The 23,283-nt window shown below is 41.5% G+C and overlaps 1 protein-coding gene across 1 annotated transcript; it reads left to right on the forward strand.

The window, feature by feature from the left end:
- The first annotated feature begins 4,941 nt into the window (after positions 1–4,941).
- Positions 4,942–22,870, forward strand: LOC104066639 (putative DBH-like monooxygenase protein 2). Its single transcript, XM_054055697.1, is given in 14 exon segments — positions 4,942–5,226; positions 8,403–8,549; positions 10,075–10,236; positions 11,150–11,233; positions 12,348–12,515; positions 13,455–13,557; positions 15,174–15,286; positions 15,289–15,342; positions 17,114–17,205; positions 19,692–19,788; positions 20,002–20,061; positions 20,820–20,950; positions 21,768–21,882; positions 22,631–22,870. Coding segments are annotated over 14 exon segments (1,851 nt in total).
- Positions 22,871–23,283: the final 413 nt, after the last annotated feature.

The raw sequence follows: 23,283 nt of genomic DNA on the forward strand, positions 1-23,283 counted from the left end.
TTAGCTGAGTTGTCACTTCTGCTAGGAAGAATCAAGTGATAATAATTGAGCTTCTTTAGTGGGATCCTGTGTGTTTTTGTGGGAAGCTGCTTCCAGAGGCATGGCTGGACTCAGGTAGCAGGGGACACTTTCCACTGTCACCGTGCCATGCCTATTTCCAGACAACATACTGCTCAAAAAACTTCTTTGATTCCTCTCATGATCCTCCTGCTGGAAATGAATCTCTGGTTTTCCTGCCTGCTGAGGGCTCTGACCTCCAGAAGTAGAGACCCATCCTAATTACTCCTGTTCTACCGTGCCAGGGTTTTTCAGCAGGCATAAATTTCTGTGACTGTAGGTATGCATGGGCCTTCCTATTTGTTTTGAGAGAGCAAAAGCCAATTTGTAAGCCTGGGAAATGGTTGTCTTTGACCCTTAATCCTTCCCACTGCTCTTAGCTTTCAAATGACAAGTCTGTCAGCAAAATGACTAAGAAGACACTGTATTGTTTATATCTGTTCCTAAAGACCTTTATCCATAGGCTACTATACTCCTGCCTTCAACAGTACTTCTTTTGAAGCTTGGGAAGGGAAAGGGGGGCAGAAGGACTACAGTCCTTCAATTCCCACTTTCCTAAGCATCCCTCACATGCTCTAGTATTTTCTCTTTCCCTCCTAGTCTACTTGCAAATTAATTCAAAGAGAATATTCCCTCTCTGTCCTCGGTTTTGTTCTGAGCATCCAAGATTTTCAGACTGTGAAGAGAGAGGGCTTTTCACAGCTACTGTGGGACAACTGCAGGAAAAGGAGTATTTGTGCAGCACTGCAACGGGAAAACAATAGCAGTGAAAGAGCTGAGAAATTATGTTAAGCAAAGGTGAAGTCCTTTCGCAAGGCAGATCATGAAAAAAATCTCTGACAGCATCTTTCCTTCACAACTGCATGCTTTACTCGAAAAGGAGCCTATATCTCCTCTGCTTCTTGTGATGGCCTCGTGTAATTTGGAAGGAGCAGTCCTGCAGATGTGTGGCAAAAGGCAAGTCAGCTTGCCATCATCTTTCACAGGATCTACAGTTTTTTCAAACCTCGAGGATCTGGGATTGATCCAAACATGGAAAAGGAAGGCTGTCAAATGGGGGATGATGTTATTGAGGTCAGCCCTTCAGAGAAGTACTTGGGGGTGCTCGTTGATGAGACATGAACCGGCAATGTGCACTCACAGCCCAAAAGGCCAACAGTGTGCTGTTCTGCACCGAAAGAAGCATGGCCAGCAGGGCAAGGGAGGGGATTCTGTCCCTTTACTCTGCTCTCATGAGACCCCACCTGGAATACTGTGTCCAGTTATGGAATCCCTAACATAAGAATGATATGGAACTGTTGGAATAGGTCAAGAGGAGGGTTACAAAGATGATCAGAGGGCTGGTACACCTCTGCTATTAGGACAGGCTGAGACAGTTGGAGTTGTTCAGTCCGGAGAAGAGAAGGCTCTGGGGAGACCTCATAGCAGCCTTCCAGTACTGAAAGGGGCTACAAGAAAGCTGGGAAGGACTTTTTACAAGGGCACGGAGTGATAGGATGAGAAGAGATAGCTTTAAATTGGAAGGGGGAAGATTTAAACTAGACATTAGGAAGAAATTCTTCATGATGCTGGTGGTGAGGCACTGGAACAAGTTGCCCAGGAAAGTTGTGGCTGCCCCATCCCTGGAAGTGTTCAAGGCCAGGCTGGATGAGGCCTTGAGCAGCCTGGTCTGGTGGGGGGTGTCCCTACCCGTGGCAGTGGGGGAAGGGAGGGGGAGGAAACTAGATGGTCTGTAAGATCCCTTCCAATGCAAACCATTCTATATGCTATAATTCTAATCTGTTGTCCTGAATGCAAGGATACTTTTAGCGCATCTACCAAAAGTTCAAGTTGTCACTGTGTTAGAGTATCTTTCTGGGTATAAGTTTCCTGTCATTTTTAAGCCTTATGGTTAATTTTCCCTCAAATAGTGAGCACATGGTCTAGAAGCTGCATATGAAGCTACCAAATGTCCTTTCATATTAGTTCATTTGGGCAGTTGTTTCTTCTTCTTTATTTTTTTTTTTTCCAGTCCCTAATTCTCCTTGGAACTAAAAGCCTTCCCCAACAAACCATTAACTGTGTGGTATGTCTATGTGAAAAGCTGTGATTTCAGTAAGTTTGTGTTTTTGGAGAAAAATATTTGATTTGAAAAATAGATGACCAACTCTACTGCTTTTACTATTGTTCCTTTTACTGTCTAACAGGCAGCGATCTTATCACCATTTCCATAATTTCCATATTCCCCCTCCTCTCAAAAAAACAGAAACAGTAAAGAAAAAAGTAGATTTGAATCTTACTCTGAGCATAGTTGCAGAGCAGTGATGCTTAAAATCTTGATGAAATGAAACACAAAGTCCTAAAATGGTAATTTAAACCATTTTAAACAAGGAATATTTAGTTTTGTTCCTATGATAGCAGAATTGTCAGCAGGCTTCTTCAACTATCCTTACACAAGAATACTGGCAGAAGTAGTTGTTTTTAAAATGCTGCTTTTCTCCATCATTAATCCTTTATTTTGAGGAGATATAAATCTGTTGTCTAGGCTTTTTATTGTCACTGCAGGCATGAACCCCTAGTCTTAACCTATGCATAAATTGCTATTTTAGATGGCATAGTGAATGGAGATGCTCACATAGAGCTAACAGAGATGAGACAGGGAAGGTAGGACACCTGTGCCTTCCTGGATCAGCAGGTGAAGCCAGGTGAAACACAAGCGGGCATCTCACACAGCACTAAACACGTTTGTCTGGGCAACTGAATTACGTCTCCTACTCCAGGGTTCCATTGACAGCTTATGAATAGGGATGCACCTGTATATGTTTAAGCACGTTACTTTCAAAACCAATCTTTCCCTGAATGTCTCATAGCTAATCTTCTGCAAGATTTTGAGGTTTTTCACACTGAGTTTGAGTTTGAGGAGACTAGAACTGAATGTAATACTGTGAAATGAAACACTAAGATTGCTTCAACTGGTTGTTAACAGTAATCCTGTGCTTCCTACTCTGCACTGCAAGAGGGAGTTGTTGAGCTGGCGACACATCGAGGGCTGGAGTTGGCTGTGTCCCCGGGACATGTATGCTGCCAGCAAAGGGCTTCAACAGTGGAGCCTCCAAATTCTTTTGAAAGGAGTTCTGGGCATAACACTTTCATTCCTCTTAATCTCCCAAGTTTGTTGTACATCATCATATTCCCAAAGAGAAAACACGGTGAAACATCACTTCTTTTTTCTTCTCTACAGGTATCTCTGTCTGCCACACGAGGCAGAGCATCAAAAGTGCTGTTGCACCCCATGGTTCTGACCTTCCTCTTTCTTTTCTCACTCGGCTTTTGTATGAGCACTTAGTTTTCTAAATTAAGGGGTTTTATCTTTTTTCCTCTACTCAAGTCATCTATAATTTTATAATCTTCTTTGGCATGTTGCTCACTGCTAATCTGTGGTATCTTTCTGTTTGGAATATCTCTCCCACACCCTTTAGCAGTGGCATTTAAACACCACATCCTGCTTCATCAAAGACACCAAACAATTGTGATCCTTGTCACACAGCTAAACCAGCCCTCCTTATAATCCCAGAACAGTCATGTCTTCCAGCAGTGTCTCAGTTGTATTCCCTAACCTCACACTCCTCTCCATGTGAGAAAGGGATTTTATGCTTAAAAGAGTGAAGAACTAGCAACAGTGAAAATTCTTCACAGCAGCATCTCTGCAAAGGACCCTAATTCAGATTTCCTTCCTTTCTTCCCTCCTCCCTTCATCATTAACTCCTCCATTGGTCCTCCACAGAGGGGCTGAAGTCCTTCAGTTTTGTTATCCCTGTGCTGTCCCAGACCTGAATGCTCATTTTGCATTACTATATCCCCCAGCTCTGTCCGGTGCCCTAGAACAGTGTCTTGGGCCTCTCTGGAGCCAAGAAAATCATAAATGTTGGCATTGTATGAACAGCAGGACTGTCAACAAAGGAACCTGAGATTCAAGCAATCTGTATGCAATTTGATCTGTTTAAGCCCTGTCCCTAAAGATCAGATTAGATATCTCTCTTTGTGTGTTACTCACACATTTTGTGTGTTCTATGAGCACTCGTTTCAGCAGATTAATACAAACAAGCTTTTCTAAGCTTTCCTACCAAGTAAATAGGAATGAATGGCCATGCCCTTCAAAATGCAGAGCTCCAGGCTATGTTTAGTGATGGATTACACAACTGGACAAACTGGAGATGAGATGCACAAGGCACTTCCTGGCAGAACTGTTTGGAAACCTGCTGAGGCTCTTTCTTTTTCATATCATTATGCTGAAAGGTCTTGGGTATGTCCTCTTCTCCTTTCACTCCTTCCCACCAGGTATACTGCATGTAACAAAGACATTTTTCTTATTCTATGACCCCAGCACAGTCCAGAAGCCTTTTTTATGTGCCACAGTTGCTTCCCATGATAAGCCATGGTACTAAGACTGACTATCCCATTCCTAACAAACTTGCTAATAACGGTCATACCAGACAATAGGATAACATAATTGGGGTTCATTTCAGCATGTGCCACAGAAAGGCAAGTTAGTCAGAACAGTCCCTTTTCGTTGGTGAGGAAAGCCAGTATTCACCTACTCCAAGGAGTACTGGGTAGGAGGTAAACACTTCGTCATGTTTTTTGGTTGTGTAGTACAAAATAATTATTTAAAATGTTTTAAGATGTATGTGGTATGGCTTAGTCTGGTTTCACTGAGGCAGGGTGCCAGACATATTATGTAAAGCGTTGATCTTTCCTACATATTAAATTGGATATACAACAGTTGATTTCTGCTCCTCCCTTCTGGCAATAGGCCCAGCCTTGTGACCTTCCATATAAATGGGGCCCCTCATAGCAGAATATCTGCCTAAGGTATCAGCAAGGCTCAGAAACGTCCTGTTGATGATGGCAGTTCTCTTCTCAAGAATCAAAGGTATGCTCTTCCTTTTATTCCTCCCACGCTTTTGTTCTGGTCAGCCTGCACTGCCACTGCTGCGTTTCTCCACCTTCCTGGATCCTTCAAACATGGTCTATCTCCGCTGGGACCATGATGAACAGGAGCTGATGACGTTTGAGCTGCATGTCCACACAACAGGCTGGGTGGCATTTGGACTCAGCCTTCACGGAGAGTGGCCTGGATCAGACGTTGTGATAGGAGGTGTCTTCCCAAATGGCAGCATCTACTTCTCTGTAAGTTGAAAAGACTTCCTATGCATTCCACTTTGCCAAGGGTCATTCTCCAAGTATATTGGCTTGAAAGCATATGGGGTCAACCAAATAAAGATAGATGTCAGATGTCAATTGAGATCCTCAGTTGGCATGGCCTCTGACTGACTGTCTAGAAAAAAACAGGTCTTCTGCAAGTCCTATATCATGCCTGCTAGGCACATAGCAGCTACCTGAGATCACCTGTGGTAACCCAGGTGGCACTTCATAATGGTGTTCATGCAAATAAATTGATCCCACCTGCAAGTCAAAACCACAGCCAGAACCAATTAGTTATGACTGAAGCAATCACCTACCATGACAGTAGAAAAGGCTGCTGGGAATGCAGCTTCTGATTCCTCCAAATCAGAGATCAGTTCAGTCAGGAGTCAGATGTGGAAGTCCCCTATTTTTGCTTACTGAAGCTCTTCAAAGGTTAGTTTACTGAGTTTTCTCTACAATCAATGGAAGCATGTTCACTTCCAAAGACCACTTCCACCTGACAGTTTTAACTGTCTCCGTCAGGAACATGAGACATCCTTGCAACTCACTGTTTTTTCCTTTGTCTGTAAAGGCAACCACTAAAGAGAGATGCCTGATGTGTTAAAACAGCCTGTCTTCAGAACAAAATGCCCCTGGGAGTACTAAATGAATAATAATTAAAAAAACCCAAACAACCCTCCCCCCCCGCCCCCCGAAATATCAAAACTAACCCCCAGGATGTTGTGTTGTTTTGTTCTGTTTTAATTGTGAAAGACAAACAAGCACTTCAGTGTTATCCAGGTACAGAAAGAAAATGAGTGTAGAGTGATGAAGTGTTTGCCAGTTTCAGTGGCTTTGTTTTGTTCAGCTGTTTTCAGTTCCCTTTCCACAAAACAGTAAAATGTGTTATGCATGAAATATGTCTTGGTGTCTGTCTAAAATAGATGAAGTTTGGGGGCGGTGAGGTAACTAGCCTTGTCTTTGTTTGGTCGTTGCTTGCAAAACCTCTCTTGTAATACCAGTTTTGAAATCTTTTCATGATTGTGACAGAGACAGAGCTTTTGGTTGACAACAGATAAGAAAATTATAGTCAGTTTAGAAGTGTTTGTCCTTTATTTTTTAATAATGATGTTTTCAAAAGTGATTTGAGGTAAAAACAAAGCATTTCTTTTCTCCTAAAAGTATGTCCTGAAAGGGAAAATCGCAGTGTTTGGTTTCAAAAATATTAAACATCCCATTACTTTCAGAAGGGATATTTAATATTTTCAATATTTTCTGTATCGATATCTGAAACTTCTTGTTTATGTTACAAAATAATTTTAGCCCCACAAAAGTTTTGGGGTTTTCAACTCTATTATGTACCAGAAAATATATCCCTATTTTTTAGGTCTGGACACACTCCAGTAAACAAACACTGACCACAAAAATCTACATTTCTTCAACTGGCAGTATATCACATCCACTGAACCTGTGGAACACATGTTTTGAGAGGAAAATATGCTAGTTACTGAAATTGAGTTTAAGTGGAGTTTGCCATTTGCATTCCTCCTGCATCAAAAGAAGTGTGACCAGCTAGTTGAGGGTGCTGATTCTCCTCCTCCTCTCTGCTCTCATGAGACCTCACCTGGAGTATGTTGCTCAATTCTGGAGTCCTTGGCACAGGAAGGACACAATCATTCTATGATTCTAACTCTCCCTCTCATATCCTTGGTCTTTGTTTTAATTTTCCTCTTTACTGCAACCATGACAAAGTCAATCTCTGAGTCGTGCCCAGTGAGTGAAAAATTAGCCAAAAAGGCCTATTATCATGAAGCTGGCTTTTTTTTTCAGCTGTTTAGTGCCTTCATCTTTCATTAGGTATATTTAATTTGAAATATGTTATTTATTTCAAAGTAGCTTATTTGCAGACTACCTATCTTTAATTTTTAATCATTAGTGAAAGAGTACAACAAATTTCAAAACAGTAGGAGAGCCAAAGCTGTACTTTCAATCTATGAAAACTGAGCATTTGAGTTACAGGAAAATTACTTAGAGTATTCTGAAAGTCGAAAACCATGAATAAATTCAAGAAGAAAGAATATTAGAGGAGATACTGGGAAAATTAACAAAAGCTGTAAGCAGGTTTTGAAATAATCATTTAAAGGAATAGAGATGGGAGGAAAAAATATCAGGAAGCATTTAACATAAAAATATTCTTTCTTGACCAGACTGTTGTCTAGTAAAATTTTTCTCTTCTTTTTTCTTCCTCTGAAGTTTTCTATGTAGCACTTAACAGCTATGCACTAGGGGGACATTTGTTTTATCAAGTTGCAGGTTTCTCCTGGAGAGATTTTCATGCTGTCTGCAGCCACTGCCTTCTCATTTCTGGTCATTTGAGTACGTTTGCCACAAAAATACAGTGTGATGTCTGTCAGCCAACCTGGAGCTTTCCTTTTTTTCATCCTTCTTACCTTTCTACAGCTGTGTGTACAGTTGTACCTTTTCACCTCCTATTTTCACAGGAGCAGTTATTGGGGCCCATTGTGTTCTCATTGAGATCTCCACAGAAACTAGACATTTAGATGCTTTCTGAACTCTGCCTCACATTTCTGTGCCACATTACCGAGTAACGACTGCATTTTATGACCTCATTCATGCATTGTTTGTCTTTCTTACCATGCCTATGCTGCTAAAGCCATTAGTTAGCTTGTAGTTTCTTGGACAGCTTAGCATCCACAACCAGGCTCAGCTTCCAGGTAGTATAGAAAACCTAAAAGTTAAAGTAGAAGCTTTGGTATGCCCCAAATATTTTACTTTTGAACTGCCTCTGGTTTTTAACAGTGCTTATTTTTGCTTCCCACCCTGTGTGGCTGAGCAAGATGTGCTAAAGTGCTCCAGTGTGCAGTAGGTCATCAGGGAGCAGGGAAGATCCTCTATGCTCCACCCTATCCAGGCCATCCTCTGGGTGATGGGACCCAAGGGCTGCTCTTTCCTTAGTCAGCTGGATATAGCATGGACTAGGGGTGAGTTCTCTTCAGCTGTTCTGACAAAATCGCCAGAGAAAGCTGAAGAGCGTTATGGACCAATAAATGCTTTGGTATTTACTGAACTCCCACCAGTGGTTCTTGGAAACATGGCTTCTTGAAGTATAGGAAGCTCTGCCTTTCTCATGATGGCTTTGACCACTGTTCCTTTTCCAGGACTGTCATATGGTAGATGAAGCAATCCTTGAGGAAGATGACAGCCAGGACTACCAATTGCTGTCAGTGACAGAGAATGAGACATGCACCACCATGCTGTTCAGACGCCACTTCAGGACATGTGACCCAAATGACCTTGATATTACAGTAAGAATGGGGACTGCTCAAGGAATTTCCCAAATAAACCTGCTTTCATGTCCTACTGTACTCCTGTATCCCCAGGATCAGATGTGAGAATGACAGGTTTTTCTCAGGATAGTACAATAACAGGAATATACAGAAAAATATGGGACCATACAGCCATATTTCAAAGGCTAATAATTGATGTATTTGAGTTTTTTCACAATGTTTCCCATAAAAGAATACAGAAGATAAAAATGTCAACATTTTCTTAAGCTTGAACACAGCTCTTCAAAATTTTGCTCATTTCTCTGTCTATCTCTTGTTTGCCACATATAGAAAAAAAATCTAGTATGGGAGGTAAAGTTTTGTTTTTCCTAATACAAGGTAATATTTTGGTCAGAATTCTGTTTAGAAAATTCAGAATGCTTTGATAATCTCAGTCCACTCTTGGAAGGTCTTCATACTGGTATTGACTGACATTAAAAACTTGGCCAACCCAAACTGATATTGAAGTGAGAGATTTTTCAAACAGAAGCTTTACCAAGGTTCACAAGTACGCTAATGCACAGAAATTCAGAAGTCTGCACATATAGACGCTATTTACACCATTTCACCTTACTTGATGGACTTCTTGGAAAATCAGCATTACCGCAACTTAACTCACTCAAAAATGTTTGTTTGGAATTAGGTGCCCATCCACGATTTTTCCGGAGTTCAAACACAAGTGCAGATGACTGAATAGATGCCTTTGTAGTCACAAACCTTCTTAATAACTTTACTAATTGAAAGAATTATCCCATTCTGAATGGGAACAACTTACAGATGTCCATGGTTACTGTTGTCCTTACATGATCCAGGCAGGTCATTCATGCACTCAGTAGCTTTAATGGGGAATAACGGGACTACAGTTTTGTCAGCTTTTTGTTTAAATCCTTTAGTAATTCTCTGTAAAAATTGCCTAGAGCTCATTGACAGTACATACAGAAAAACAAACTGCATCTGCTTGCTGTAGGATATACAAAGATCTGAAAATCTGATCTTTAGCACCATTGTACAGCTCCCACAATAGAACAGTACCCAGGCACACACTATGTAAACATTTATACACAAAATGATGCAGGTTCTGATATCTTATCAAATCCCTTGCAGCTTTTCTCCAACTTTCTATTTATTCTACTAGCACTTCAAGTCCATGCATATTTCAATAATGTGTTTGAAGTGACAGTGGGTAGAGCTTTCCTAGGATCTTTTCTAGCTAGCATGCTCTTTTTTGGGAAAGAATATCATGTCTCTGTCTGGACAAGACAAACCTTGTGTATTAAACTGCTGCCTTTCTGTTGTGTGTTCTCATGTGTTGTCTGAGTATCTGGGTATTCACCAAATACACACAGTTGTATTATTTTAGATTACTTGTAATTACATATGGTTAGTATGTGGATTGTGTTTTAATACATGTGTAGTGGTATTAAGCATGTGATGTGGGGTGAATATCTGTATTGGTGATGGGAAGGAATGAAGGAGAGTTTCCAATGAAACACTTCCATTACAGGTGGACACAGCACGTCTCATTACTGCTTTTGGTACAGATGACACCATCCAGTTTGTTAAAGGCCAAAGATTTTCCAAATCTCTTTCCTTGATGAGGTACAGAGGCCCATCTGACTTAACTGACCCCAAAATATTCTTCACTTATGACCTGAGGCTGGACAATGTAAGTATTGGACAAAAACTTTACTTGGCATGTTATGAAATTTCCCCTTCTTCTGCCTTTGTAAAGTTGATCATATCTATGCTGGAGGTTTGGTGTACACAGGTCAAAAAATGGACATGACCGGTCTTGAAGGCATGCAAATAGAGCTGATTTTTACTGATTCACATCTTATTTTTGTGGCAACTACATGATATCACTGAGAAAAGAAATAAAGGGAATACATTTCAAAAGAGCTCAGAAAATGCATACTATCGTGTGTGCTGCCTCCAGTATTAACTTATGCACCATCTCAGGGTCAGATATAAGGGTTTATGAGGAGAGCTGTAGCTCCCTCATTAGCACCATCTTGTGATACATCTGTGATCCTTGTCAAATGGGATCCAAAAGTACCTGCTTATCAAACAGCATCAGCCCACACAGTCAGCACTCACTCATGACACAGCAGCATCTGCTCATCAGTGTGGGCAATATTCCATAATAAAGAGTGGCACTACTTTTATGTAAAAATTTGTGGGCTTAGCACTATCATGTGTTGTACCTGCGACTCCAGAAAACCAGTAATTACAAATGTTGATTGAATCAAATGGACATTTCATATGCTCAGTTCGTGTTACAATAGGCAAGTTATTAATGAAATTCCCTTTTGGAAAAAAAACAAGAGACCTGGTGGATCTGACAAATATGTTTGCCTTTCACCAGAATACAGTTTAATTTTCCTGATCCTTTAATCCTTCCATTCATTGCAACAGAAAAAAAGTCAGGTGCTTGCTGAATGAATCATCTTTCCTGCCTCCTCCACTTCTGGGTCTTGTTCTTCTTGAACTGACTCTCATTGGCGTCTCCAATTTATTGTGAATATTATTGAGTTGTCAGGGGAGCCTTCAAGTGACTCATCTGCCTGCTTCTTTTCCAGTTCCCTGTTCCAGTTGAAGAAACCAAATATGCCTGTACCTTTATCCCACTGCCCATAGTCAAGCAGAAGCACCATATCTACAAGGTAAACCTGCAAGCTGTGTTGCTGTGGAAAAACAGGACAGGACAGATTTGCTCCTTTAATCGTGTGTACAAGTCTGTATTTTGTAGCATTTTAGTATGAATTTGGGAACATCTAATCTGTCCTTCACTGCCAAAGGGATGAGACAGCTAATTTGTCTGGCTTGTGGGAAGACAAGCTCTGTCTTATTTCTAGTTTTGGAAGTTCATTTGTACATCACACTTAAAGAAACCTTGCTACAAGTCTGATGTATCAGAATAATGAGCTCAGGTCGTGTTACTTATTGTTGTCTTTGACAGCAAAGGGAGCCTCCAGAATTCTCTATATTTGAAAGGACTTTTGCTTTGTTCTTGGAAATTGCTATAAATATTTGTATAAAAAGCAAACCTAACATTTTTGCAGTCCTGTTTTCAAGGAACTTTTCAAAGCAAGCCTAGCTTACTTCTCAAATTAAGATAACTTTGCTTTAAAGTCATGTAATATTTCTTAGTTTTGTGGGATATTAAGGTTAAAAACAGAAGTTCCACTGCAATGGCATAAGGAAAAATTTCATAAGGAAGAATTTCATGGACTTGTATAAAGAAGGATTTGACAGGTAATCCTACAGAACAGTCACAGGAACTTTAAGTCAGTTCTTGTCGTAACATCAGGATTTTGGAGGCCTGACCTCATCAGTGCTGGTAAAAAGTGATTAATGAACAGATATGGGTTATTTGTGGGATTTATTTTAAACTATATTGATTATAGTACTTTCGGTACAACTGAGGGAGCAGTGAATTATAGTGAACCTGAGATCAAGGTCTCTTATCTTGCTTTGCAGCCAAGAAAAGGGTGTATGAAGTAAAGCATTTACATTTTTAGTCTGGAACCCCACTGCTCAGCGTAACAAGTCAAATAGTCACCCCTATTGAGGGGAGGTGCTTTAGAGGAAGATGCAAATTCTTTCTGGTGCATACCAAAATGAGTAGATAAATCATCATCCAGTTTACCATCCATTTTGTGAATCAGATTATATCTGTTTGCCTAAGTTATGGTTATCTGTTTTTTTCTGGTTGCCTAAAAAAGAAATATTTTAGGGTTGGCAATAACTTTTTTTCTCTCTTTCTCTTGGGTACAGTTTGAACCTGTAATAACACCACACAACACAGCCTTGGTTCACCATATTCTTGTTTATGCCTGTGGCAATGCCAGTGTGTTGCCCAGTGGCATTGATGATTGCTATGGAGCCAACCCAGATTTTGCCCTGTGCTCTCAGGTGATTGCAGGCTGGGCAGTTGGAGGAGCGGTGAGTCTTCAAGAACCAGTTACCTCCCCCATTTCTGAATTGGAACAGTGGTAGCCTTGTTGTCCAGTAATACTCCACAGTCCTGCAGGGCCAACCAAACTGGGGAAGTTTCCTGTCCAAATTTGACTCTACTTCTGCTGCATCAGGTGATGCTGGCAATTTCTGCACAGTTGACAATGCTCTGCATATGTGTGTATGTTATTACCATACCTGCATTAAACAAGTTTTATATGTCACATAGAAAGGTTTTCTTTCTAATCTTTTGATAATGTAGCAATTGATTTAAAAAAAAATCTCCTTGTGTTACTTGCGTGTAACAGAAAGAAGTGCACCTACTTTCTATTTATTTTTTTTCCTACTGGCTCTGCCTCTTTTTCAGCAGAATAAAATATAAAACGCTAGTGAAATCGGTGCTTCTGGCTGACTGACCTGGTTAGTAGTCAGTGTTGTACGAAGTTTAGCATTTTTCCTGTGATGGTCATTTGGCCTCTTAGCACAAATTATGATTTGTATTTCTGTAGTATGCATGTATATGGTGACAGAGAGAGGAAGGAGACAAGTTTTAGACAAAACCCTTTACTAACCTTATTCAGATTTTGTATTATGCAGTGCCAATACTAGTACGAAATTTGTAATGTGTACACATAATATAACCATTTCCTACTAAATATAGTATAAAAATAAAAATTAAACCAATAAAAAGGATGAATGAATAATAAAGTTTGAAAATTCTTCCTTGTTCTGGTTCAGAAGGAAAAGAAATGGAACTGGTAGAATTTTCCACAAGATTTTTATTTCTAACAATGTCTAAGTAAATATTCAGAAATGCAGGAAAATAAAAACTTATTATTTGTAAGTTTTCAATCAAGAAACAATAGAAAAGAATTAAAAACTAACTGCTTCATCTAACTTCATTCCTCCTCTTCCTTTTTCCACAAGTCTTATCAATTTCCAGATGAAGCTGCAATTTCCATAGGGACACCCTGGGACCCTCAGTATGTCCGACTAGAAATCCATTACAGCAATTTTGACTTGTTACCAGGTAGGTAATGCTGAGCAGTTGTCTGACAAAAAACAGCCTTAGAATGGAAGCCTCAGACCTCATCTACTTGCCTGTAAGAAACCAGCTCCTGCATGGAACACTTCCATATCCTGCTCAGTATAACTTTTAGGACACTAAGAAGAAACTGGCTCCCATTCAGGAAGAACTTAGACTAACTTTAGAAATTTAGTTATATCTGCTTAGATTAGACATGCCTTACTATTGAAAAAGCTGAGCGCTTTGTCCTGCTATGGTACTAGTGGGAATGTTAAGGAAAACATCAGGGAAATCATAGAATCATTGAATCACTGGTTGGAAAAGACCTCCAGGATCATCCAGTCCAACCATTCCTATCTGCCACTAAACCATGCCCCTGAGCACCTCCTCTACCCATCTTTTAAATACCTCGAGGGACAGTGACTCAGTCACCTCCCTGGGCAGCCTCTGCCACGGCCTGATGACCCCTTCTGTGAAAAACTTTTTTCTGGTACCCAGTCTGAACCTCCCCTGGTGCAGCTTGAGGCCATTACGCCTTATACTGTCCCTTGTCACTTGGGAGAAGAGGCCAGCTTCCTCCTCTCTACAACCTCCTTTAAGGTAATTGTAGAGAGCAATAAGGTCTCCCCTCAGCCTTCTCTTCTCAAGGCTAAATAACTGCAGTTCACCGAGCTGCTCCTCATAAGACTTGTTCTCAAGCCCCTTCACCAGCTTCATTGCTCTTCTCTGGACACCCTCCAGAGGCTCCACATCCTTCTTTTAGCGAGGGGCCCAGAACTGAACACAGGATTTGAGGTGCAGTCTCACCAGTGCCGAGTACAGGGGCAGAATAACCTCCCTGGATGTGCTGGCTATGCCATTTGTGATACAAGCTAAGATGCCATTGGCCTTCTTGGCTACCTGGGGACACTGCTGGCTCATGTTCAGTTGGCTGTCAATCAACACCCCCAGGTCCTTCTCCTCCAGACAGATTTCCAGCCACTCTTCCCCAAGTCTGTAGCACTGCACAGGGTTGTTTTGCCCCAAGTGCAGGACCCAGGATTTGGCCTTGTTAGACCTCAGGCCATTGATCTCAGCCCAGTGGTCCAGCCTTTTTAGATCCCTTTGAAGAGCCTCCGTACCCTCCAGCAGATCGACACAAATATAGGCATCATGGAAAAAAGGAGCAGAGTGGGAAAGGATAGAGCGGCTGTGGGAGAAACTGATGAACAAAGGTGTCAGGATGAATCCTTGGGAGCCTAATAATACCACCTCAGGCTCCTATCATGACCTCCAGCGTTCAACCCCTATGATAGGTGATGAAAATGCCACCACAGTATTTGCTAACATTTTATGGAAGGGGAAACAGAAGTAATTTTATGGGAATCTTCTAAGATAATAACCAGGGCTGGATCCAGATGTGCTATGAGTGAAGATCTGTGTGACTGTGCACCTTGCATGACTTTGAGGTTGCACATCAGAGCGGGTTATACCACAGAGGTAGGTTGGAAGGCTTAGACCTTCCCATTAATCTGTACCTGCTCCCAACCTGTGATTGAGGAAGAAATGGCAAATGTGGTGTTTCTTCAGGCCCTACTTCTGGAGTCATCACTGAAGGAGTGGTCATTTTTCTTTTACAGGTTTGATCGACAGCTCGGGGCTACAAATCTACTACACTCCAGAGCTACGGAAATATGATGTGGGGGTTCTGCAAACAGGCATCTTCACTTTCCCTGTGCATTTCATTCCTCCTCTGGAGCAGAATCCTACAGATCTTATGGCCTTTGCAATTCCAGCCAGTTTGACGAAGTGAGTGTGGGGAAAGCCATACAAAATCCTTTTGATCTTTGTGACTTTGGGGTTTCATCTTGCTCTAGGCATGATCAAAAGCCAGTTGGTGCGGGGTACCATTTTAGCCCCCATTTCTGCATGTTGCTCAATGAACATCTAATCCAATAAAACTGCTCAGCAGAAATTCAAGATTTGGTCCAAGAGCATTAGAAGAGCTGTGTAAGCATGTCAGAACCATAGCTCAAAAACCCTTTTACCCTGTCTACATGAAAAGGAAAAAAAATCCAAAGAATGTAGTGACTTTCCAAGACTCCCAAGGGAAGCAGCTCCACTACATGCAAGAGAACTTTGTTCTGCCATAAGTGCATGGTACTGATGTAGGAAGGCAGGTACTAGGCTGGAGGTTGTAGTGCTCTCTCTCAGGTCAAGAAGATACGTCTAGAGCAGAGATCCCTCAAATGACAGCCCAGAGGCTGCAAACAGTCACCACCTCCAGCAGACTGGGAGGTCCAGGGGATTCACAGGTCTCTCCAGAATTGTTAGATGTGAGGATGCTCTTTTCCCTTTTCTAGGGCCCAGCAGGTGCTAAGGCTAGTGGACAAACTCAAAAGATTTGCCTCCTCAGCCCCACCCAAACACACGCACTCAGAAAGCAGACTCAGCTAGGTGCAAACATCAACACAGATGGGAATACAGTACCATTACAGGCATCACACAGGCACAAACAATACCCACACAAGCATGGACAGCACAAATGACCCAATCCTCTTCCTCCTCTCTGACTAATCAGGCTCAAAGTTCACTGAAGAAACATAACCGTAACTTAGTGCCCACGTGTAATTACATTTGCTGGTCTCTCTGAATTCTGGTCTGTGTCATAAATCCTTTCAGTGTCTGTGCCCAGATCCATAGCACTTTTGTGCAATCTCTGCCCTGAACCTTGGGTCTTTCTAGCTTCCCTAGTGAACCATCCCACCCCAAAACCATCAGCACATGTGTATACACGGTTGAGAGAGTACACTCACGCAGGAAATAGCAACAGAGTTTAATAACATTGTCTAGATTGCAGTGATCAGATACCAGGTTTGGTCAGCCAAATATATTGACCAGTAGTCTGCTTAAGTGCAGTTGGACTCTCTTTTTCCTCTTGATTTTCCCATGTTTCTTTCTCTCTTTTCATCCCTTTGATGTCTTCCCTAAACAGACCACAATAAATATTGCATAGTCTCGCAATCCACATCCTGTTAGTTTTACACATTTTCACAATCCCCCTCAAACAATACATAAGTTTGCTGCCTTTTATGTTGCTTGAGGTAATCTTGTTTTTCTTTTTTTTTCACCAATTTTCAGAGTTTTCCTTTGAACCTTTTCAATTTTACATTTTGATTGTTCTTTTAATGGCCCATTGATCAGTGTCCTACAATTTCTGCTTTTACTCTTTCTCTTATCTACTCTTTCTTAGAGTTAATGTATCTTCATGTTTAACTTACTACCTATCCTATATATCACCTGAGTTTTTCACATAGCTGGTAGCAAGATATGCTTACAGTACCCAGCATGAAATATCACAAATTCAGACAGCTGTGCCACAGTAACTAAAGCCAGAAGAGCAATTTTCAGAAAGTTTCAGAGCAACTTTTCAATCAGTAATGATCTACATGAGGAAAAGGTCTTAAATCTCCCTTAAAAAAAAAAAAAAATTAAACTGACAATTGCACAAATTCCAGGTCTGAAACACAGAGCTAAGCTCTGACTGCCAGGATCTGACCTACTTCATTTTGAACTGCAGATGAATGGGATGCTTGTTCCTGATATGCATGTCTTTGCCTACTTGCTTCACACCCACCTGTCTGGCAGAGGAGTGAAAACTGTTCAATACCGGTAAGAAAAGAAAATTAACAGTATTGCTGTCTGTACCATAGGATCAGCCCCTGCCTCTTGAGCTAGAGTGGATGAGACTGAGGTTGCCGGGTTTGTCTCCATCTGTTTCTCAGTGCAAGAGACTCTGCAGTGTTTGAATTGTAGTGCAAAGAACTAGTTTTGCAGGAAAGAAGGGTCAGACAAGCAGAAAGTATGAGACTGGGACTATACTTCCTGTGAAATAAAACAAGTCCAGGCAGTGAGCTCAAGTGCTGGACTGCTTCTCATTCACACTAGTCAGCTGCTAGATAGTGCCCCTGTATGGCTTGGTCCTGCTAACCAGACACAACCTGAGGCCAGACGAGCACATTTCTGGTAATTGTATGCACGAGTCTCCATAGGCTGCATAGACAAAACTCTACAGGGTTTGATTTTTTTCACCATCTTCCCACGCTAAAAACTTCAGCAGCCTTGTGCAATTTCTGATCACATCCCAGCCCATGAAGCATGAAGCTGTGAAAATATCAAATTATGGTCTACTGCATAGCATTTGAACACTACTTCAGCCTCTTTGAATTTGAAAATAAAAAAAATACTGCTTTAGACCAAGTAGGCTTCGCAGAGGCCCAAGCACTTAGTACAGGTGTAACACTTGGTTTCTAATTAATTCAATTAGGTTTCTGATTTCAGAGTAACCCAACATGAGCCAAGTACCACATTGAAGTTACAGGGAGACAGATACGTAGTCTGTGCCAGCGAGCCAGAGAACAATCCATGATCCTATAATATTTATCAGTATGCATGTAGCCTGAGATATCACAGTGACACTCTGATCTTCGAATGTCCTCTTCAACACCTTCAAGACCAAATTCCCTGCTTGTCTACACAACGTTGCTGGTGACCGCTCTGAGGTGTGGTATAAGTCCCATCTGGAATGATAAGGGGAAACTTTGCATTGCTTTAGATGTCTATGCTCTAATGTCAGATCCTCAGACCTCTGCACTGTGTCACATACTGCCTCATGTGCTGGTTCATTCTACAGAAGCTCCATACATACTGAGTTGATCATGTGAGTATGCAGGGAACTCAAGCTGCGCTGCAGGCAAACTGTGGAAAACAGGAGAGTGCCTGACCCTCCACAGCTAACACAAAGCTGAGTTACAAGCAGGCCATCTGTTGTCTAGTTTGGTTTCTAAGCACACATGAAATCTGATTCAGAAGAATCTAGGTTGTTCCAAAATGAAACATCTGCCCTTGAAGATAGCCTTCCTCAGTTATCCTTAAACATCAATGGCACCCTACAATCAAATACGCTTTAAACACCCTGGCCCTGTGCCTTTCTACCTGTTCCCAGGCATGCCAAGTGACCAGATGCTTCTTCAAAGGCAACTTTAGAAAAGTGGGACTAACACAATTGTCAGATGGCTATTTTCACCTCTCTGGCCAACTGTGTCTGCAAAATATCCAGCAGTCTCTGCAGTTTAACTGTGACATGGCAAAAGCAGAGGAAAATATTTTAAGAACCTTAAGAAACAAACTTGGTCTTCTATGATCGACTAAATAACTGGGGATTTTGTAACTTGAAAGGTGCATTGTGAATATGTCTGCTCCGCAATTGTGCCTGTCTGTGTCTCTCAGGAGTAGCACATTATAGCTGGCAAATGTGTTTGTCTCTTGGAAAAGGAGCAAAGTAGACATCAATGAAACCTATTGGCTTCAAAGCCATCCCTCAGTTTCAATGCTAGTGATCTCCAATTCCAAACTGGCTTGAGACTTGGATTGCTAAACTAGACAGCAGAAGAAGAGAAAGCTTCCCCTTGTCTCAGTAGCTAGCACCTTCCAAGTGTGTGCTCCCAGTAGCATGAAATGATATAATTGGGAGAATTTTCCTTAGGCTTTAGTAAAATGGAAGATTCTGTTTCTTTGCTAGGAAGCACCTGAAGACAGCCAAGAGAGGACTAAGGCAATAGTTCAATTTACTTAGGATGAGCATGTACTTGAGAAAGGACCTTTACAAACTTTACCATGTTAGAACCATGTCCTGATGCCATCTCAAGCATAGGCTCTAGAGCAGAAGGTCAAGTATTTGAAACACCTTCTAAACAGAGATGATTCAAGCACAATGAGCAGCTGGGGATGACTAGTTTTTTTCAGGGATTTCCTCTGTAGCACATAGAATAACTATGTTCTTAGTCTCTTGTCCAGCTAGTGGAGACATCAGCCTCTTTGGAGCTTGACCTTGGCAGGAAACAGCAAACTGTGGTCTTTGATAGCAAATTCAGGAGCAGGCCTGCCTCATTTTTAGGTATTAACTCCAGAATAGCCCAGCATAGGTCAGAAGTCAGACAGAGAGAGTATGAAGGACTCAGCCTGTGCTATTTTGTTCCAGACCACAGGAATAGGTTTTGGCTATTTTTCTCAGCTCTGCTTATTTTGTCCAGTAACCACTTATTTCACACCTCTCCCTGGTAACTTTATTTTTTTCTCCCCTTGTTTGTCTTCTGCAGGAATGGTAAGCAGCTGAACATCATCTGTGAAGACAATAAATATGACTTTGGACTTCAGGAATTTCGAGACATGAAGGAAATCCTCATAATCAAACCAGTACGAACCTCCCCTGGGATGTAGTTGTGGGCAGGCAGGCTGGGGAGGTGGTGGGCACCAGAGGTGACAGAGCACCTTGCCACATTCTGTCCTTCATTCCATCTCAGGCTGTGGCCTGTTGTTTTCACAGTTTCCTTGTTCCCCATGTTGTGAGTTGTTGTTTGCATGCTTTGCCTGTACCACTCTGATGGCGCACCCCACCGTGTTCCACAGGGGGATGAAATCCTGGTTGAATGCAATTTTCGAACACTGGATCGGTCAGAGATTACTTTTGTAAGTGTTTTCTTTTTCTATCTATAAATCTTCCACTGTTTTCAAAATTAGTTTATCATTATTAAAATCTTTTGGGCAGACATACCTCTCTTCGCCAAGCAAATATGACCCTGCTAAAAGCTTCTTGTGGCAGCCACAACACAATAGACATAAGTGAGCCATGCCTTGCAAAGCTCTCCAGCAAGACCCTCCTACTGCAGGCTTATGAACAGATTCCAAAACTGTCTTGCATCTAATGCCATACAAACTACCTGTTGTCCAAACCATCAAGTGCTGGTAGTGAAACTTGCAGTTGGGTTGATTTTCAGTCATTGAACACTTGGGTGTAGTGGACAAGTAGAAGTTGAATACAGAAACTGATGTAATCTGGCACCTAGGTTTGATTTGGACTTCTCAGAATATGCAGATCTTCCTTTTAGTTCTTATTCAGATCAGATGTCAGTTTTGCAGAATTCTGCATGCAAACAATTATTGTCATACTCAAGCTTTATAATTTATTTTACAGCATATGCCATGCAGAGGAGTTAATGATGTTATTGCACTTAGAAATGTGCACAGGAAATAGATTTGATTTTATCTAGCAGACTCTTGTGAGAATACTTTGGTTTTCTGTTTCTAGACCTCAGACAAATTAATTCTTTTTTTTTTTTTCATCAGACTAGATCTGCATAAGCTGTGAACAAGAGTGTTTTCCCAATGAGAAATATTCTCCTTATTGTGTTTCAGCAGACCTCTGAGTCATCCTTGTGTCTTTGCAGGGTGGGCTAAGCACAATGAATGAGATGTGTCTCACATTCCTCTTCTACTATCCTCGTAACAACATCTCCAGTTGTATGAGCTACCCTGACATTTTGTACATTGCACATGAACTCAAGCAAGAGGCCTCAGAGTGAGTCCTGAGTCAACATTTTTCATAGAATCGTAGAATCATAGAATAGTTTGGGTTGGAAGGGACCTTAAAGATCATCTAGTCCCAACCCCACTGCCATGGGCAAGGACACCTCCTACTAAATCAGGCTGCCCAAGGCCCCATCCAGCCTGGCCTTGAACTCCTCCAGGGATGGGGTATCAATAACTTCCCTGGGCAACCTGTTCCAGTGCCTCACCACTCTCATGGTGAAGAAATTCTTTCTTATGTCTCGCCTGAATCTGACCCTCTCCAGTTTATACCCGTTCCCCCTCATCCTATCACTACAAGACTTTGTGAACAGTCCCTCTCCAGCCTTCTTGTAGGCCCCTTTCAGGTACTGGAAGGTTGCTATATGATCTCCTCTGAGCCTTCTCTTCTCCAGGTTGAACAAGCCCAACTTTCTCGGCCTGTCCTCATATGGGAGGTGCTCTAGCTCTCTGATCATCTTTGTAGCCCTGCTCGGGACCCATTGCAACAGTTCCATATCCTTCTTATATTGAGGATTCCAGAACTGGACACAATCTTCCAGATGAGTTCTCACAGATGAGGTTTCTGGAAGCAGCAGAGTGAAACATGGCTATTAAGAACGGCAAATGGAAAAGATAATGAAAATTAAATGTTGCCGATAGGGAAGAAAGACCTGTATACCTGAACCTGTTGAGTTGAACTCCTTTGTTGCAGGAATCTATCAACTGTGATTTAACAATCTCTTTTCCTTTATCTTTCTTCTCCCTTCCTTTCCTCCTCTTCTCATCATTTACGTTCACCTCCCCATTTATCCTTACTCTTTCCCCAGTGCAGTAGAAGGAATGATGGCCATGTACCTTGTTGACTGGGACAATGATACTATCAAAACTGCAGAGAAAGCAGCCAAGGAAGCAGATCAAGTAGTCATGATTAAGACCATTAATGTAAGTCTCCCTTCAGAGCAATTTGTGGGTGGGGAAATGGACTTGAGTTTGACATTCCATAAGCAAAGAACAGCTTAGACATAGATCCAACGCACAGATCCCTGGGTAATACCAGTTATTCATAGGTTATCCACGGCCACAGGAACCAAAAGGAATTACCTTAATTATGAAGTCCTGTCTCTTAGGCTGCAGTTGAAAGTAACTGCCCAAGACTTGTTTGGTCATTACTCAATTTCAAACTGAAAAAGCCAAAAATTCTTCTCCAAAGGGAAAAAATACCCTTGTGTCTTGGTAATATAACAGTGCCTAGGGGGTGATACCATGGCAGGGCATTTTTGACAGAATGAGCAATAAAATAGTGCTGAAGGTCCCTCAGATAATGTGCATACAAAAAGAGTTAGGATGATCCAGAAAATCTACATACATGGAGCGTAGCTTCCTGGCTCTTACTCACCTAACTGTGCATCAGCCTGGTACCTACTCATTTTAGACATAAATTAGGGGGGAAAAGTCTCTTAACTTGAGAATGGATCAAAATTTCACCATCTTCTGCTCTCTCAGAGAGCTTGTCTGCTGTCAGAGAGGAGACTCATGTAGTGACTTTCTCTGAGAAGGCTAGTTGCGCATCCATAAAGCAAGAAAACTGACTAAAGCACATCCAATACTTGTGTTGTGTCAGAGTCTTGTGGTTCCCAGCTGAAAAACAGATAATGTAATTTTATTTGTTCCTCTTTCCTTCCATACTCAGGAACTCCACAGAAATGAGAGTGGTCTAATCAGAGACATAAGTATTCCAGAGAGGGCTGCCTGTCACAATATTTCTGGACACCTCTCACTATCAGGTCCAAGGGCCTCTGCAAACCTTCGTTTGACCGCAGCATGCACTTTGGAGTCACCAGCCACCAAAGGAACTGCTTCACTTCCTCTTCTTTCTCTCACACAGCTGGTGTTTTTTTGGCTTATCTTGACTTCTGAGTATGGACAGTGAGGAGCAGAATATCAGAAATCACTAGCCCGCTGAAGAAGTCTCTGTAATTACTGCTTGGTAGCAGGGTATTCCAGATCTGATGGCCCTAAACGTGGAAGAATACTTACATAATAGAAAATTGTCTCCTTTTGGAAGAAATAAGTTCAGTGGTCATTGGCATTTATTTTATTTTCATAAAAAGTACTTTTTATTTTAGTTTGTTTTACATCAGAAAAGCAATGCACTATAATGCAGTAAAGAAAAAATTAAATCTTCTCTTCATTAGCTGCTACTTAATTATTAAATCCAGAGCTTTCATGGATGGGCTATGATGTGTATTTGCTCACTGGCATTTCAGTAAGCACTATCTAGTCCCAAGCTAGCCACACACTCACTGTATTTAGGTCAGTATAGAAAACAAGGCTCCTTGGTTA

This window comes from Cuculus canorus, chromosome 1 (assembly GCF_017976375.1).
Source record: "Cuculus canorus isolate bCucCan1 chromosome 1, bCucCan1.pri, whole genome shotgun sequence".
Classification (NCBI taxonomy): Eukaryota; Metazoa; Chordata; class Aves; order Cuculiformes; family Cuculidae; genus Cuculus; species Cuculus canorus.